Source organism: Phocoena sinus, chromosome 1 (genome assembly GCF_008692025.1).
Source record: "Phocoena sinus isolate mPhoSin1 chromosome 1, mPhoSin1.pri, whole genome shotgun sequence".
Taxonomy (NCBI): Eukaryota; Metazoa; Chordata; class Mammalia; order Artiodactyla; family Phocoenidae; genus Phocoena; species Phocoena sinus.
In genome coordinates, this window is record NC_045763.1 from 135,610,578 (window position 1) to 135,627,044 (window position 16,467).

The 16,467-nt window shown below is 39.8% G+C and overlaps 1 protein-coding gene across 6 annotated transcripts in view; it reads left to right on the forward strand.

Moving 5' to 3' along the window:
* Positions 1-16,467, forward strand: part of SOAT1 (sterol O-acyltransferase 1) — a 58,028-nt gene that overhangs the window by 6,171 nt on the left and 35,390 nt on the right. For 2 of the 6 annotated variants that reach the window (XM_032643728.1, XM_032643722.1), the window contains exons 2-3: positions 5,685-5,821; positions 6,169-6,297. In XM_032643728.1, coding sequence (XP_032499619.1) covers positions 6,177-6,297 — 121 coding nt within the window. In that variant the 5' untranslated portion in view covers positions 5,685-5,821; positions 6,169-6,176. Of the gene's footprint in view, positions 1-5,527; positions 5,822-6,168; positions 6,298-16,467 lie in introns of all 6 variants that reach the window. The other 4 variants (XM_032643733.1, XM_032643742.1, XM_032643750.1 and 1 more) reach the window with 4 other exon arrangements.

Below are 16,467 nucleotides of genomic sequence, written 5' to 3' on the forward strand. Positions count from 1 at the left end.
AAGTTGTTTTATTTCCTTACTGTGTATGAAAATGCTTGATAACTATTCATTCATTCATGTATTAAGTACAGACTGTTCCAGGCAAAGTTCTAGATAGTTGGATAAAATGGTGAACAAGTCAAAATTATGCTTTTCATGGGGATTAGTCTTGTGGGGTAGACAATTACAACTATAATGTATTGGGAAATAAGTGCACTGAAGAAAAATAAAGCAGGGTAAGGGATAAGACTAACAGGGTGTGAGAGTGTTTATTTTAGTTGGGGTAGATAGGGGAATCCCTGGGGAGGGGACATTTGAGATCTTGAATGAAGTGAGGGGGAAATCCTTGAGGGAGGGTGTCTGGGGGAGATAATCCAGATAGAGGAAATAGCGGACACCTTTAAGTGGGAGTGAACTTGGCTTGACCAAGAAACAGCAGAAGGCCAAAGTAATGAGAATGAGCAATGAGAATTGTAGTCGGAAGTGGAGGGTCGGGAGGTGGATGGCAGATCATGGAGGAGTTACTAGACAATGGTGAGGGCTTGGAACAGAATTCAGTGCCTGAAGGATTTTGAGCCAGGGGAATGACCTGCTCAGATTTACCTTTTAAAAGGGTACTCTGGGGCTTCTCTGGTGGCGCAGTGGTTGAGAGTCCGCCTGCCGATGCAGGGGACGCGGGTTCGTGACCCGGTCCGGGGGATGCCACATGCCGCGGAGTGGCTGGGCCCGTGAGCCATGGCCGCTGAGCCTGCGCGTCCGGAGCCTGTGCTCCGCATCGGGAGAGACCACAACAGTGAGAGGCCCGCGTACCGCAAAAAAAAAAAAAAAAAAGGGTACTCTGGGCCCTGTGTGACCAGAAGGGAGAAGATGAGGCGAGACCAGTTAGGCTACTACAGTGAGAGGTGGCGGTGGCTTAGACTGTGGTGAAGGTGATGGATGTGGTGAAAAGTTTAGAATGTGATATATATTTTGAAGACAGAGTAAAACGGACTTGCTGTTGGATTGATTAAGGGAAAGTAAAGAATCAAGGATAACTTTGGGTTTTTTGTTTTTAATCTGGGCAAAGACTGACTGCTAGTTCCATTAACGGAATTAGGAAAGACAGAAGAATGGAATTGGAGGGAACATCAGTAGTTCAGTTTTGGTCATGTTAAAGTTTGAGATGCCTGTAAGACATCTACTTACATAAAGGTGTCCGGTGGGCCTTTGGATAGGAGTCTGGAGCTCAGGGAAGTCTGGACCTGCTGAGGAAAGGAGGGTATCACAGTAAGTGCACTGGTGGTGATCAGAGCGTTAGACACTAGAAATGAAAATTATGGACATGGTGCAGTTGTTGGTAACAGTAAGTTCTTGGGGAAGATGTGACTGGGACATAAGAACAGCTTTTTGGAGAAAGGAAGAAGTCAAGGAGCTTGGAGGCCAGGAGCTTGGATCTAGTACATAAATGTTGAAGTGAAAGAAGTGTGGAAGAATTGGTGGAAGGGAGAAAGGGGGAGTGAGTGAGGTGTTCACATCCTCAGTAAAGGAGGGGAGTGATCAGGAAGACAGAACATACAACAAAGAGAAGTATCAGGTGTAATAATCTGGCTGAGGTATTTAAGGAAGGGAACGAGGAACGGCGACCTGGAAGTAAGAGGAAACGAGGAGGATAACTTCCCCTCCTGTGTTAATAGGAGGGCAAGAAAAAACTATGGTACACCTCACATATAAGGGCAGTGATCCATGTCAGCACCTAGAAACCACTTAGAATTAATTACAGTTTGAATTTTTGACTTTGCAACAGCTAAAGTAGTCTGGCTAGCTAGTGTCTAGATTGGTAAGGGGGTGGATTCATAGTCCTGAATGAGTGGTCAGAACGTTCAGCTCTCCTTCATCTCACCTGGATGATTGCAGGAGTCTGCTAGGAGGATGATTGCCAGGGTGTCCCTTTCTTACGCTCTTGCCCTCCTTGTGGTCTGCTCTCCACACAGAGGCCAAAGTGATCCATTTGTGTAGAGAAGGAACAGTTGAACTGAGCATTACTGTAATTTCCTTCCATTTTCTGCCACAACAGCCATGTACTGTTACTGACATGCATGGCAGGAGGAGCTCAATTCAGACATCATCTCATAATCTTATGATTTACATGATATGAGGATTTGGTTAAAATTGAGGTGAGGCATAAGTAATAGTTATCCTTCCTAACATCTGTATGTGTGACAATAACAAAATTTGTTAAGCTTTCTTGGAAGCCACGTGGTGTTTGAGCTGCATTTGAGAAAGTGTATAATTATGGAACTTTATTTACCCTCATCTAGCACATATTAAGAGCAAACACAAGTAGAATTTGAGGGATGATACGACTTTGTGTCATTTAGCGTACAGGGCATAGAAATGTAGGGATCAGGTTCACTTAATTTTTTAAGCTAGGTTGTTAATAGAATATTGGCACTCTAGTGTGTATTATCTTTGTGTGTGTGTGTGTGCAGTAGTATTTTAAACTTTCTAGATGAAGAAACATTGAGAGGTTGGAGGATTTACCTGAGGATGCAATATGATGGAGCAGAGATGTTAACTTACCTCTTGGTGTTGTGATACCAAATCTTGTGCTTTCCCCACTGTGTTATGGTTCTCTCTTCCTGCTAACGGAGGAAATTGAGGCCAAATACCATAGACTATGACATAAAGCTTTTTATGAAGAGTTAGTGTTTTCTTCTTTGGCTCACTTCTAAAATGTTGATGGATCTATGGCAGTGTAATTGTGCAAGCTCAGGACCTGTGCTTTAGCTTTTTTTTTTTTTTTTTTTGAGGTACGCGGGCCTCTCACTGTCGTGGCCTCTCCCGTTGCGGAGCACAGGCTCCGGACGCGCAGGCTCAGCGGCCATGGCTCACGGGCCCAGCCGCTCCGCGGCACGTGGGATCTTCCCGGACCGGGGCACGAACCCGTGTCGCCTGCATCGGCAGGCGGACTCTCAACCACTGCGCCACCAGGGAAGCCCTTTTTTCACCTTCTAATCAGCAAGAGAGAACTGATTTCTCACTGAGTTGATACAGTCTCAGCCAAAAGCAAAGTAACATTATTTTAGTTAGCCTGTATTGCTTGCTTTATGTGATAAATGTATAATTGTTTATTTCAGTTACTGAAATATTCAAAGTAGGTTTTGCATACCCTTAGTCTAGGGGGCCCCCGCACCCCCAATTAAGAGCGATTGTTGTAGGTCTTGTTGTTGAGTAGAAGGTATAAAGCTGTTAACAGTGAAGATGATGCTCATCGGCATTCTGCCAGCACACATTTTCCTCTGAGTTTAGAGAACTTATTACTCAGAATAATTGGTTGTGGTATTAACTGGTACATCACTTTCTGTACTAATATATACCTATCATATTCCAGATACGCCCCACTAGATTTTAGAAATTCAAAGAGAAGATACCATTTAGTCCCTGTTGTTAAGAAGCTTATGCTGAGTGTAAGAGGCAGATAGTATTGCTCACTGAGTATCTTAGTGTGACAGGATGTACTGGGTGCAGTTGGACCACAGAGGATGGTGAGGTGAGAGATGGTGGTCAAAGAAACCTTAGCAGAGGAGGTGAGTCAAGGCCATCTGGTGATTACAGTGTAGGCTGTGGAATCCAGTAGTTCTGGTTTTGAATCCCTGTTCTGCAGTTGGAGAATTATAGGATTTGGAGCAAATTAAATCACCTCCCTAACCTATATTTTTCTCACTTGTAAAATGAGCTAATGCCTACCTCTGAAATTGTAAAGGTTGAATAAGAAAATTTAAAGGATTTAGCAGCACAGTGCCTGGTAGGGACAAAACAGCTGCTCATTAAGTCAAAACTGTTGTTATTACTGCTGCTGCTGGGACTGTTACTTTGAATGGTGAGTAAGATTCGCTAGAAAGGGCAGAGGAGAAACAGCTTTCTAGAGACAGGAAAGAGTGTATGGGAAGACATGGTGACCAAAGACAATATTGGGGGAATAACTTAGTAGTGCCTACTTTAAAGATTCTGTAGAGATTAAAATAATCATACACGTAAAGCACATAAGCGCTCAGAAGTAGAGTCCCTATTTTTAATTCCACACTCTTAACTCCTGTATAATTCCTTTTCGAAACATCTTTGTTCTTTTTGCATCTTTTATTTTTCTGTTTTTGTCCCTGATGTCTACTTCTTGTTGTCTTACTTGAGGGCATCCCTCAGAGTTTAGTTGTCAGTTCTCACTTCTCTAATCTTTTCTGTTAGAGAATTAGATGTTCTTCTGGCTTCCTCTGTCACTGTTACACAAATGATTTTAAAATTTACCGGTTGCCCTGACCTCTTTCCTAGGTTCCTCTTTTTAATTGGATCTTATTGGTCTCCTAAAATTTCTACTTGATATATTCATTTACTGTTCCATAATTCTGTTTCATTTGATTTCGGAAAACAATAGAAGGAAACTGATCTAGATTTGTCAGATTTTTACTTTGCCAAGCAGTGATATTTAAGAAGACAATCAAGCTCACCGTGTACTCCATTGTATACAGAAAAGGACATTTAAACATAACCATTTAAAAAGACCATAATCTTAGAATTTTAAAAGTAATGTAGTGAGTACTTCATTATGTTTTGCTTTCAGACTGCTGAAAACTTCTACAGAGTAAAACACTGCTTTGGAGTAAACCTTGTATTGTCCCGATATTGATCTGCCTAAAATTTGATTTTGATCATATTTTTCAGGACTTTAAAATGTCTCACTACTACCTAACTGAAAAAACTCCTAATTTTTAGGCCTTTACAGTTTGACCCCAGTTCTTTTTTTCAAGTCTTTTTCCCTCACCACTTTTCTGTTACCAACTTAAAAAAAAAAAAAAAAAAAATCCAAATAGTGGGTGGTGTTTGTAGTTTGGATCTGACCCAGGTTCAAATCTGACCCTGCCATTAGCTTTGTGGACTTGGGCAAGTTACTGTAATGAGAAGAAGCAAACAGCCCTTGGTGTCCTGGAGCTGCCCTGGTACAGTCAGCTAGGCCGTGGTGTTGCTGTGACCTAGCCTGGAACTTGAGAGCTAGTCCTTCTGGGTGTTCTGTTGAACACAGACGGTTTCACTGAACATCAGCATCACACAAAGCCATTCTTTGAATATGATGGGTCAAGACCAGCAAAAGACCATGTTATAATCATGTCTTAACACAGGTAAAGACATGCATGTTGCCCAAGTCACAAAATATCCAACATTCCCCTCTCCAGGCTACTGGGAATGATTGTTGATGCTTTACCAATTACAGCTCTAGCCTCCCTCTGGTCTGCCTCCCTACAGAGATTTGTTGGTATACCCAATCATCACATTGTCCTCGCTTTCGGCCAGCACTCAAGCCAGAGTGAACCCCTGCCTCTTTGGGCTCTCCCCCAAAATCACATAGTCAAATCCAAATCCTAAATAAATCCTTTCCAATATTCTCTTACCAAGATGCCCCACAGTTTCCCACGATGTGCTTGTTCAAACTCAGCTTGTTCATCCATTGGTATGCTCCTGGTGTGTGGGTGGAAGGCATTGGCAGTAACTACCTGGAACCTTATTTTTCCTCATATAGGAACCAGGAGTAATAACAAGTTTTCTGCAGAGTTTTGAAGATTAGATGAGAAAACTTAAAGCACCTAGCAGAGTCCTGGTAGTTAGTAATTACTCGACGAAAGCTTGTTTCTTGTCCTCTGGTGAAGTAGTCTGATCAGTCATGGTCCCCTGAACAGGGCTTACAAGGACCTTGTTTTCATCCTTTCTCACCCATGAAGTGCTCCATTCTCGTCCTTCAAGACTCAGGTCACATACCTTCTGTTCTGTGAAACCTTTGCACCTCTTAATGATCTCTTCTGTCTCTGCACTTCAGGTATGTATTGTGTTTACTATTAACTTGACTATTGATTGTGCTCTACCTTGTGGCATCTTTGTACTTAACTTTTATTTAATTCTTAATTTTTCATGTATTTACGCCTTGTTTGTTCAACTACATTTTCTTTAAGAATGGGGGCTGTGTTTTGAAACCAGCCAATTACTTTATAAAGACCAATTTCTTCGTATTTGTTATAGTATCTGGTACTCGGAAAATGCTTAAATGTGATTAAAGTAAAACAAAAGGAAGAGAATATATCATTTGTTGCCTCCCCTAAAAATATGGTGATATTGTGAAATTTGCCTAAGCCGGATACTTAAAGCTTTTTATATCTTCTTTCCTAGACAACACGATGTTGGGCGAAGAGAAGATGTCTGTAAGAAAACGGCTGTCGAAGTCCAGTAAACATGCTGAGGAAAAGGAAGAAGGCCAGAGAGACTGTACAGAGGAGTGCCAAGAGACACCTAGTAACGGTGAGGCTTTTACTGTTTCTGAGGTGAATTAATGAAATAGGCAACAAATTCAGTGTTCTAGAGCAAGGATTGCCATCTCTTTAGCTCTCTTATAAATGGATATGTTGGTAGGCACTGTAAAGTGCAGGGGAGAAAAATAAATTGATTAAAAGAATAGAAAGGAACAAATTGGTTTAGTTGCCAGTCACAGCTGCTTTAGATACTGCTGGTGACACTGGTGTGTAAATTGCTGCACCTCTCATAGAGGTGAGCTTTATTGATGTAAGTGGAGTTTGCAATGTATGCTTTAATTTAGTTTTATATATCTGGTAACGAAGAAACTAGAAAGTAAGCCCTTTTAAATTAACTCATTGAACATTTTTGGGGTATCTACTGTGTTTTAGACATCATTCATTCATTTATTCATTCCTTCAACTACCTAACCTCTCGATAATTATTGGTGTCCTGCTAGGTGTTGGGGCTACAGCAGTGATTGATACAGATGTGTTTGCCCTCATGGAGCTCCAAGTTAAGTGAATGAGAACCCCTCTCCTGCCGTTAGCATAATTAGATTGTTATAAATAAGTGCTACTAATTACTCTTTTAATAGGTGTAATGAGCATAATGAGAGTAATTAGCAGGGTACCTAACTTAGTTAGTTCAATACTAGGTTATAAATCTTGGGGGAATTTTGTTAGTTCTCATGTCCAAGTTTGCTTAACATGAATACAAAGAAGACTATGACACAATACTTGTTAAGGTCAAGATTTGTGCTTAAGATTGATAGACCTGTAAACACAACTTCAACTGATGTCATCTATTGAATCAGGCTATTTATTTTTGTGGTGACATTTGTATAGGTTTGATTTCAATGAAGATTTGAAATTTGAGGCTTGTTTGGTTAACAAATAGGTGTGGAACTTTCTGAGACAGGTTGTCTTTGGCATCCTGAGACTTCTTTCATAAAGAAAAGCTTTTGCTTTTCCTACTTAAATTTAATTATAAATTAAATACAGCAGCTGGATCCAGGAATATAAATGTTGCTGCTTAAGTTTGCATAATGTAGTTTATTGATTGTTGGACTCTTAATTAGCTATTTATGAAATATTTATATTGTCATATGGACTAGTTTTAGTGTGATATAAAATGTGAAATTTGTGCAAAAGGATAAGCCAACATTGGGTAGAAAATTTCCCCTTCCTTGATTTAGGGACTGGGTGCTAATTCACATTTTTTTATTGAAACTTTCTGTTACCAGTATGATTTTCTCACTATGTCCCATTTTTTAAAGAAAAGCTTTTAGACTATTCTAAGTTCTACATGTTTTCAGTACTCCTTATAGCCTCAGTTCATTAAGTTTTAATCATTCCAGGTTTTAATGCAGATAATAAAAATTGAATTGTTTAGCCTAAAACAAGAAGTCTGACCTCCTCCTTGGTTTAATGTAACTAACGCTGATCTGAAAATTGCATGTGTTTCTCCACTTACTTTAACATTGGTTCACTTTGGGGGAGTAAGCAGATGGGTAGTGAAGGGCTTTGAGTAGTGAAGGGCTTAAAGGACACCACGCCATGCCAGTCATCATGGCCTACCAGCCAGGCCCAGGGGCATCTGCACCACCTGGGGCCTGTTAGAAATGCCCCACCTCACACTTAATTGAACAAAAATTTCATTTTAATAAGTTCTCAGGGGATTCATATGCAGGTTAAAGTTTGAGACACAGCTCTTAGAGTGGCAGTTCTCATTTGGTGTGTGTATTAGTCAGAGTTCTCCAGAGAAGCAGAACCAATAGGATATATATAGATATATAAAAAGATTTATTATGAAGGCTTGGCTCAGATGGAGGCCGAGAAGTCCCACAGTTTTACTGTTTCTGTGCTGGATGCCCACGTACTTCTGAGTACCTTGGCTTTCACCTCTTGGCTACTGTGAATACTGCTGCTGCTATGAACACAGGTATTCAACTATCTCTTCAAGACTCTGCTTTCCATTCTTCAGGATCTATACCCAGAAGTAGGATTGCTGGATTCTGTGGTTGTTCTATTTTTAATTTTTTGAGGAACTGACATCATGTTTTTGATTGCGGCTGCACCATTTTACAGTTTCACCAGTGGCACACAAGGGTTCCAATTTAACCACATCCTCACCAGTGCTTGTTATTTTCTGTTTTTGTTGTTGGTGGTTGGTTTGTCTTTTTAATAGTAGCCATCCTAACGGGTGTAGGGTGATACCTCATTGTGGTTTTGATTTGCGTTTCCCTAATGATTAGTGGTGTTGAGCACTTTTTCACATACCTGTTGGCCATTTGTATATCTTCCTTGGAGAAACATCTATTCATAACCTTTGGCCATTTTGTTTTGTTGGGTTATATGCTTTTTTGTTGTTGAGTTGTAGGAGTTTCATAATATAATATTCTGAATATTAACCCTTCATCAGATATGATTTGCAGATATTTTCTGCCGTTCCATAGGTTGCTTTTTCACTTTGTTGACTGTTCTTTGCACAGAAGTTTTTACGTTTGATATGATTCCATTTGTCTATTTTTGTGTTTATTGCCTGTGCTTCTGGTATCATATCCAGGAATCTTTGCTAAGCCCAGTGTCACGAAGGTTTTGTCGTATGTTTTCTTCTAGTTTTAGAGTTTTGGGTCTTACATTTAGGTCAATAATCCGTTTCGAGTTATTTTTTATACTGTATAAGTTAAGGGTTCAACTTCTTTCTTGGGCATGTGGATATCCACATCAGTTTCGGGAGTATTGCCATATGTGGTAGGCCGGAAAATGCCCCCTCTCCCAAAAGGTCCTAAAACCTGGAACCTGTGAATGCTGCTTTATATGGCAGGAAAAGGGGGCAGAGGGGTCTTTGATATAATTTAGTTGGGAATCTTGAGATTATCTTGAATAGCCACCTGGGCCCTGAATGCAGTCCTGTATATTATAAGTGGGAGGCAGAGGGAGATTTGATGACACACAGAGGAGAAGGTGATTTGAAGATGGAGCAGAGAGAGATTTGTAGATGCTGGCTTTGAAGATTGGAGTGCAATGACCAAAAGCCAAGGAATGCTGCTAGCTACCAGAAGCTGCAGAGCCAGGACTGGATTCTAGAGCCTCCAAAGGGAGTGGGGCCCTGCTGTGACACCTTGATTTCAGCTTGGCCTCCAGAACTGAGAGAATTTCGGTTGTTTTAATCCACCTAGTTCATGGTAATTTGTTACAGCAGGTGCAAGAAACTAATACACTATCTTAACAATATTAAGTCTTTCAACCCATGAACATGGGATGTCTTTCTATTTACAGACATACCTAGGAGATATTGTGGGTTCGGTTCGAGACCACCACAATAAAATGGGTATCACGATAAAGTGAGTCCACATGAATTTTTTGGTTTCCCAGTGCACATAAAAGTTATGTTTATGCTATACTGTAAACTATTAAGTGTGCATTATGTCTAAAAAAAGACAGTGTACATACCTTAATTAAAAAATACTTTTTTGTTAAAAGAATGCTCACCATCATCTGAGTCTTCCTCAAGTTGTAACCTTTTTGCAATAGTAACATCAGAGATCACTGATCACAGATCACCATAACAAATATAATAATGAAAAGTTTGAAATACTGTGAGAATTACCAAAATATGACAGAGACATGAAGTGAGCAGATGCTGTTTGAAAAATGGTGTCGATAGCCTTGCTCAGTGCACGGTTGCTACAAACCTTCAATTTGTAAAAACAAAAAACAAAAAATCCTGCAATATCTTCAAAGTGCAATAAAACGAGGTATGCCTGTATTTAGGTCTTTGATTTCTTTCTACAACGTTTTATAGTTCTAAGTTGGTAAGTTTTACACTTTTTTTGTTAAATTTATTTCTAAATATTTTGTTCCTTTTGCTGCTGTCGTAAGTGGAATTTTCTTAATTTCATTTTCCAATCATTTGTTGCTAATGTGTAGAAATGCAGCTGGTTTTTGTATATTGTTATTGTATCCTGCAACCTTGCTGAGCTCATTTATTAGCTCTAAGAGTTTTTTTTGTGTGTGTTTTGTAGTATTTTCTATATACAAAATCATGCCATCTGCACATAAGAATTCGTCTTATTTCTTCATTTTCAATCAACATGCCTTTTATTTCATTGTCTTGCCTAATTGCCCTTGCTAGAATTTCCAGTAAAATGTTGAACAGAATTGGCAAGAGTGGACATTAGGCATTCTTGTGTTGTTTCTGATCTTAGGGAGAAAATTTTCAGTTTTTCTGTTAATTATGTTAGCTGTGGATTTTTGTAGGTGCCCTTTATCAGGTTGGGGACATTCTCTACCTTTCTCTTAATTTACAGGTAATGCCTATGCTTGACTACCATTTATTTTGCTGCATTGTTCATTTGATAGCTAATTAATGAGTAAATATGATAATGACCGCTAACAGTTTATCATGTGCCAGGCACTGTTTTAAGTGTTTAACAAATATTAACTTGGTTAATATACTTCTAATTCTATTCAATTTCAGTGTTCTTTGAGATATGTACATAAGTATTTGAACAGAGAGAACAACCTGCCTTTTGTAAAGATTGAGAGTCCCTTGGCAAAAATATATGAAAAAAAGTTAATATCATTGTTATTCTGTAATTTAGCCCCTTCATCCAATTTATGCATCTAATCATAAAACTGGCCAGTCCACATAGAGCTTTGATCAACTGAGTAGGTTGAGAACACATTTTTTTCCCCCTTAGAATAAAAGCAAAACATATTTGTTTTAGAAAGTGCAGATAAGCAAACGTTCAAGTGTTTATGATTTTTCCTTGGCTACATTCCAAGAAATTGTTTTTGGGTCATAAGATTTATTGGGTGGGTATTGCCAAATTGCCCTCTGGAAATATTGCACTCCCAGTAGCCATATGAGAGTGCCTGTTTCTTCAACCTTCTTCAGTCATGGATGATGTGACCTTTTGAATAAACTCTATGGCATTTTGAGAGACGACAGATGTCCACTTTGCTTGAAAAAGGTTTTGTACAATGAGACATAGTTAAAAGCAGCAGTAAAGTTATTGAATATTAATTAGTACCTTTTGTACTTTTTAAGGTCAAAAGAATGAGTTTGGATATCTTGGTTCATTTTAGGAAGATTAGTTAAAAGAAATGGGAGTTACTAGCTGATAATTTGATAACTTAAAAAAATGTTTTTTAATTAATTTATTTTATTTTATTTATTTTATTTTTGGCTGTGTTGGGTCCTTGTCGCTGCACGCGGGCTTTCTCTAGTTGTGGCGAGCGGGAGCTACTCTTCCTTGCAGTGCACATGCTTCTCATTGCAGGGGCTTCTCTTGTTGCGGTGCATGGGATCTAGGTGCGTGGGCTTCAGTAGTTGTGGCTCGTGGGCTTGAGTAGTTGTGGCACATGGGCTCTAGAGCTCAGGCTCAGTAGTTGTGGCGCACGGGCTTAGTTGCTCTGCGGCATGTGAGATCTTCCTGGACCAGGGATCGAACCCATGTCGCCTGCATTGGCAGGTGGATTCTTAACCACTGTGCCACCAGGGAAGCCCTGGGTTTTTTAAGATTCAAATATTTGATCCATCTGAAATTTATTTTGAATAATAAGTGAGCTAGGGATCTAATTTGACAGGTTTTCAAAATGGCCAGCCAGTTGTTTCAACATTATCTATTAAATCTCGTTTTCTGTATGATATTTATATACTGACCCTCATTTCTAGTTCAGGTTCCTTTCTCTGTAGCAGTGTAGACATGTGATTAATAGACAATTTTGAAAGGTTTTTGAGGTCGATGGAGCAATAGAGGATTTAGATGTATTATACCTTTTTTAAAAAAATTTATTTTTGGCTGTGTCAGGTCTTCGTTGCTGTGCACAGGCTTCACATTGCAGTGGCTTCTCTTGTTGCGGAGCATGAGCTCTAGGCGCGCGGGCTTCAGTAGTTGTGGCGCACGGGCTTAGTTGTTCAGTGGCACGTGGGATCTTCCTGGACCAGGATCGAACCTGTGTCCCCTGCATTGGCAGGCGGATTCTTTTTTTTTTTTTTTTTTGCAGTACATGGGCCTCTCTCTGTTGCGGCCTCTCCCGTTGCGGAGCACAGGCTCCGGACGCGCAGGCTCAGCGGCCATGGCTCACGGGCCCAGCTGCTCCGCGGCATGTGGGATCTTCCCGGACCGGGGCACGAACCCATGTGCCCTGCATCGGCAGGCAGACTCTCAACCACTGCACCACCAGGGAAGCCTGGCAGGCGGATTCTTAACCACTGCACCCCTAGGGAAGTCCCTGTAGATGGATTATACTTTTTTTTTTTTTGTATCTCCCCTTTTGCTTCTAAGATTGATAAATGATTGGTTCTTTCAAGGACTACTCCTAAACCCAACCATCCTTAGACATAAAGATGGCTTTCACATGACTCTTTTGGATTACTTATATCTCTATGGAGAGCAAGGTGAAGCTGGGATGAAGATCTTCTAAGGCATGGTCAATGAGAGTTTTTTAGAAAATTATCAGGATTTCAAAATGAGTTTGAACTTCTCTAGGCAGTAAAAACCTGCTAGTCAGTGCCTACACATTAGCTAATTCTGTACTTACCACAAGGAGACAAAGAAAATGCTAGTTAAAAGAAGTGAAACTAAAAGAAGTGGAACTTGAAAAATGGTGATTCATCACTGCCTAGTAGGCCTTAGTCATCGTTAGGAATTTAGTCACTATAAGGCCTTGATTTTTAAAATTTAATAAATTAATTAATTTAAAAATCTTTTATTGAAGTACAGTTGATTTACAATGTTGTGTTTCTGGTGTACAGCAAAGTGGTTCAGTTATATATATGTATATTCTTTTTCATATTCTTTTCTATTATGATTTATTACAGGATATTGAATATAGTTCCCTTTGGTATACAGTAGGACCTTGTTTATCTTTTTTTTTTTTTCTCATTTTAAAAAAATTCTTGGCTGCACTGCACAGCTTGCAGAATCTTAGTTCCCCAACCACTGATTGAACCTGGGCCTACACCAGTGAAAGCCCCCGAATCCTAACCACTGGACCTCCAGGGAATTCCCTATCTATTTTATATATAATTGTTTGTATCTGCTAATCCCAAACTCCTGATTTATCCCTCCCTAACCCCCTTTTCCCTTTGGTAACCAGAAGTTTGTTCTCTATGTCTGTGAGTCTGTTTCTGTTTTGTAAATAAGTTCATTTGTATCACATTTTAGATTCTACATACAAGCGATATATGATATCGTCCCGCATGGCTTGCGGGATCTCAGTTCCCTGACCAGGGATTGAACTGGGGGCCTGTCATTGAAAGCCTGGAATCCTAACCACTAGGCCACCAAGGGAACTCCTTGCAGCAAGTTTAATGAGGATGAGAATTTAGAAATTTGGAGGCCATAGTGACTCCAGAAAAGGAAGAGTTGCAGAAACATGTTGGGGATGAATTGCTAGTGAGACAGTGAAGATAGGAAGTACGAACCACTTTTCCAGGACATTTTATATTAAAAGGAAAAGACAGCATGAGTTGGGTCTTGAAAGATAAGAGGTTCATTGGAAAGGGCTGTTGTTTGTTTCCAAAGGACATTGTTTCCAAAATTTCAGTTATTTATAATTTTGCCACTATCTCTGTACCATATTTATTATTATGTAATTTAAAGAAATTTTCACTAAAAAGAAGAATCTTCATCCTAAGCAGTAAATTCTATGAAGTGATAGTTTGTTTCCGTTACATATTTGTTTCTAAAACGTTAAGTAAATATGTAATACTTCACAGATAAATTTTGAGTACCACTTATGACATCCATATCATAATTTCAGAAAATTTTTAAAGACTACTTTGGTGCTGAATGTAATGTGGACAAAATAAATAGCTCAGTGTGTTGAATTATTTGAACAGTTTCTCAAAGGATCAAGGCAATATAGTTTAAAGGGGTAGTCTTGAAAAAGAGATGGGCTACCCCTTCCTCTGACAAAGGAACAGTGGAGAAGAGGATTAAAGATAGTGAAAATTAAGATAGAAGACATTTCAGGAGTTGGTCCCCAAAATGATCAACTGAAGTTTGCTTTGTAAGGCTGGGACTTGAAGGTGGAAAATGTTTGGAACTACACTTGGGAGGAATGTTATAGAAATTCATCAAGAGGCAGAGACAAAGATTTCATTTTTATTGCAGGCCTGGTTAACGCTAGACAGCAACAGTTTATAGTGGGCCCATTTTCTGTATTATATTTCTGCAGTGCATGGCAGTTTGAAATCAGAGAAAGCAGATAGCAAGCAATATCTGGGATTGGGATGTGGCTAGGTGGGTCCAAGAAATTAGTGGCGTTGATGAGGGAAGGATAGAAATAATGACAGAGGGTTAGTGACTCTAGGCTGGGTAAGAAAACTGGGAAAGCAAAAGAATAATTTCCATCAGAAGGAACACCGTTTCCCTGTACCTCTCTTTAGAGCAATGAAATCTTTCCTAGAAATTGCCCAACAGACTTCTCATGTCTCACTGGCCAGAACTAGATTACAAGTTATGCTGTCTTCCTTTTACCTCTTTACTCTTTTCTACCCTACTTAGAGTCCAGAGCATCAGCCTCCCCGGGCACAATCAAATGGCTTCCATGCCCTCTCCTCTGGTTTCTGGTAGGGTTCGGTCATGGTTGGGGTGGGTGGCATTGATAGGAGGTCCAAGGGCAGAGAGTAAGGTGTGTGTTTATAACATAGGTTCCCTCTGGGCTGAGTAACCATCTCTTCTATCTAATAGTTCTCTCCAGGGAGTTCTCTTTGGGTTTCCTAAACCATTTCTCTCCTTTGCCCTTTCAGGATAGTAACATCTTTCCTGTTGCTTGTTACTAGCCCTAGAATGCTACGCCATCCTTTGTTGCTTTTCTTAAATATTTCCACACATTTATAAGATAGTTCCTTTACACTCTTCTCAGTTAAACCTGAGTGGGCCATACCTGACTGGTGCTCGTGCCCATTCTTAAATCAGTCTCTGGCAAGGGGAATGAAACACACGCCCTTGTGGCGGAAGCAACCAGCGTTGTTCACCACAGTCAGGTGAGATTATAAAAAATAACTGTGCATACCTGTCAGTTTTGTCAGCCAGACTCACAGTAAATTCAGCCATCTAGAACAGGAGTTGTCATACACAGCCACTTTCATTCATTTCTGGCTGTATAGTGCTTTTGGACCATATGGCCCCCAAAGCCTGAAATACTTACTCTCTGGCCCATTACAGAAAAAAATTGCTGACCCCTGATTTAGAACTACACTGTTCAGTCTGGTCCGGTTGAGCCCTTGAACTGTGACTAGTCTGAATTGAGATAACACCAAAGTTGTAAAATACATAACACATTTCAAAGACTCGCTTTGCACCTGTTTTTAGTTTTTCATGTGGTTCCCAGGAAATTTTAAATTACATAATGTGGTTCACATTATGTTTCTGTTGGGCAGCACTGATCTAGAAAGTAACTGGTAACCTAGAAGGTAAGGAGTTAAAAGCTGCCCTTAGGCAAAAGCCTATATTAAGTACAGTATTATAAAGCAAAGAGAGCTTGGCACTTAGAGGCATTTGACTCAGGGTCAAGTCCCAGAAAACCCAAGTCCTTACAAGTCTTCATGCTGTTTCTATTGCCTGAAATAATCTTTCTAATACCTTGTGCACTGTGATTTTTCTTTATCAGTTGAGTCAGCTCAAATATTGACTTGCTCTGCAAAAGCTCTCTCCACCCTGATGATCCCACAGCCCTTCTGTGTATTGTAATTATCTATGTTTGCATACTTCTATTGAGATCCTAAAGGAGGGGTTTGGAATACATGCCTAGTACCCCGTATGTATTGGGTTCTCAGAGGGTTTTTATTAAGTGAGTGAGTATATAATTGAATGAATAAGTGCGTTACTAATTTAATAAGCTTGGTTATTTATCTTTTCCTTCTGGGTAACATTGGCAGTAAATTTGGCGTAGTAGCATAAGTATAGGATTGTTACAGGAATCAGATTTGGTGAAAAGCCGTGAAGAAGCAACCCTAGTAGAAAGGCACAACTTTCTGGAGCTGTTTAGTGTGGGCTCCGTTGCTCTCATTTCAGTCCTACTAAAGGTGTCACTATAATAGCACAGTGCAATAAATGATCTTTTATTCGACATAAAGATTATGTACAGTCTCTCTCTTTTTTTTAAGGTGGTAAAGCATGTAATAATTTTAGGAAGGTCTTTATCAAAACTGGTTCAA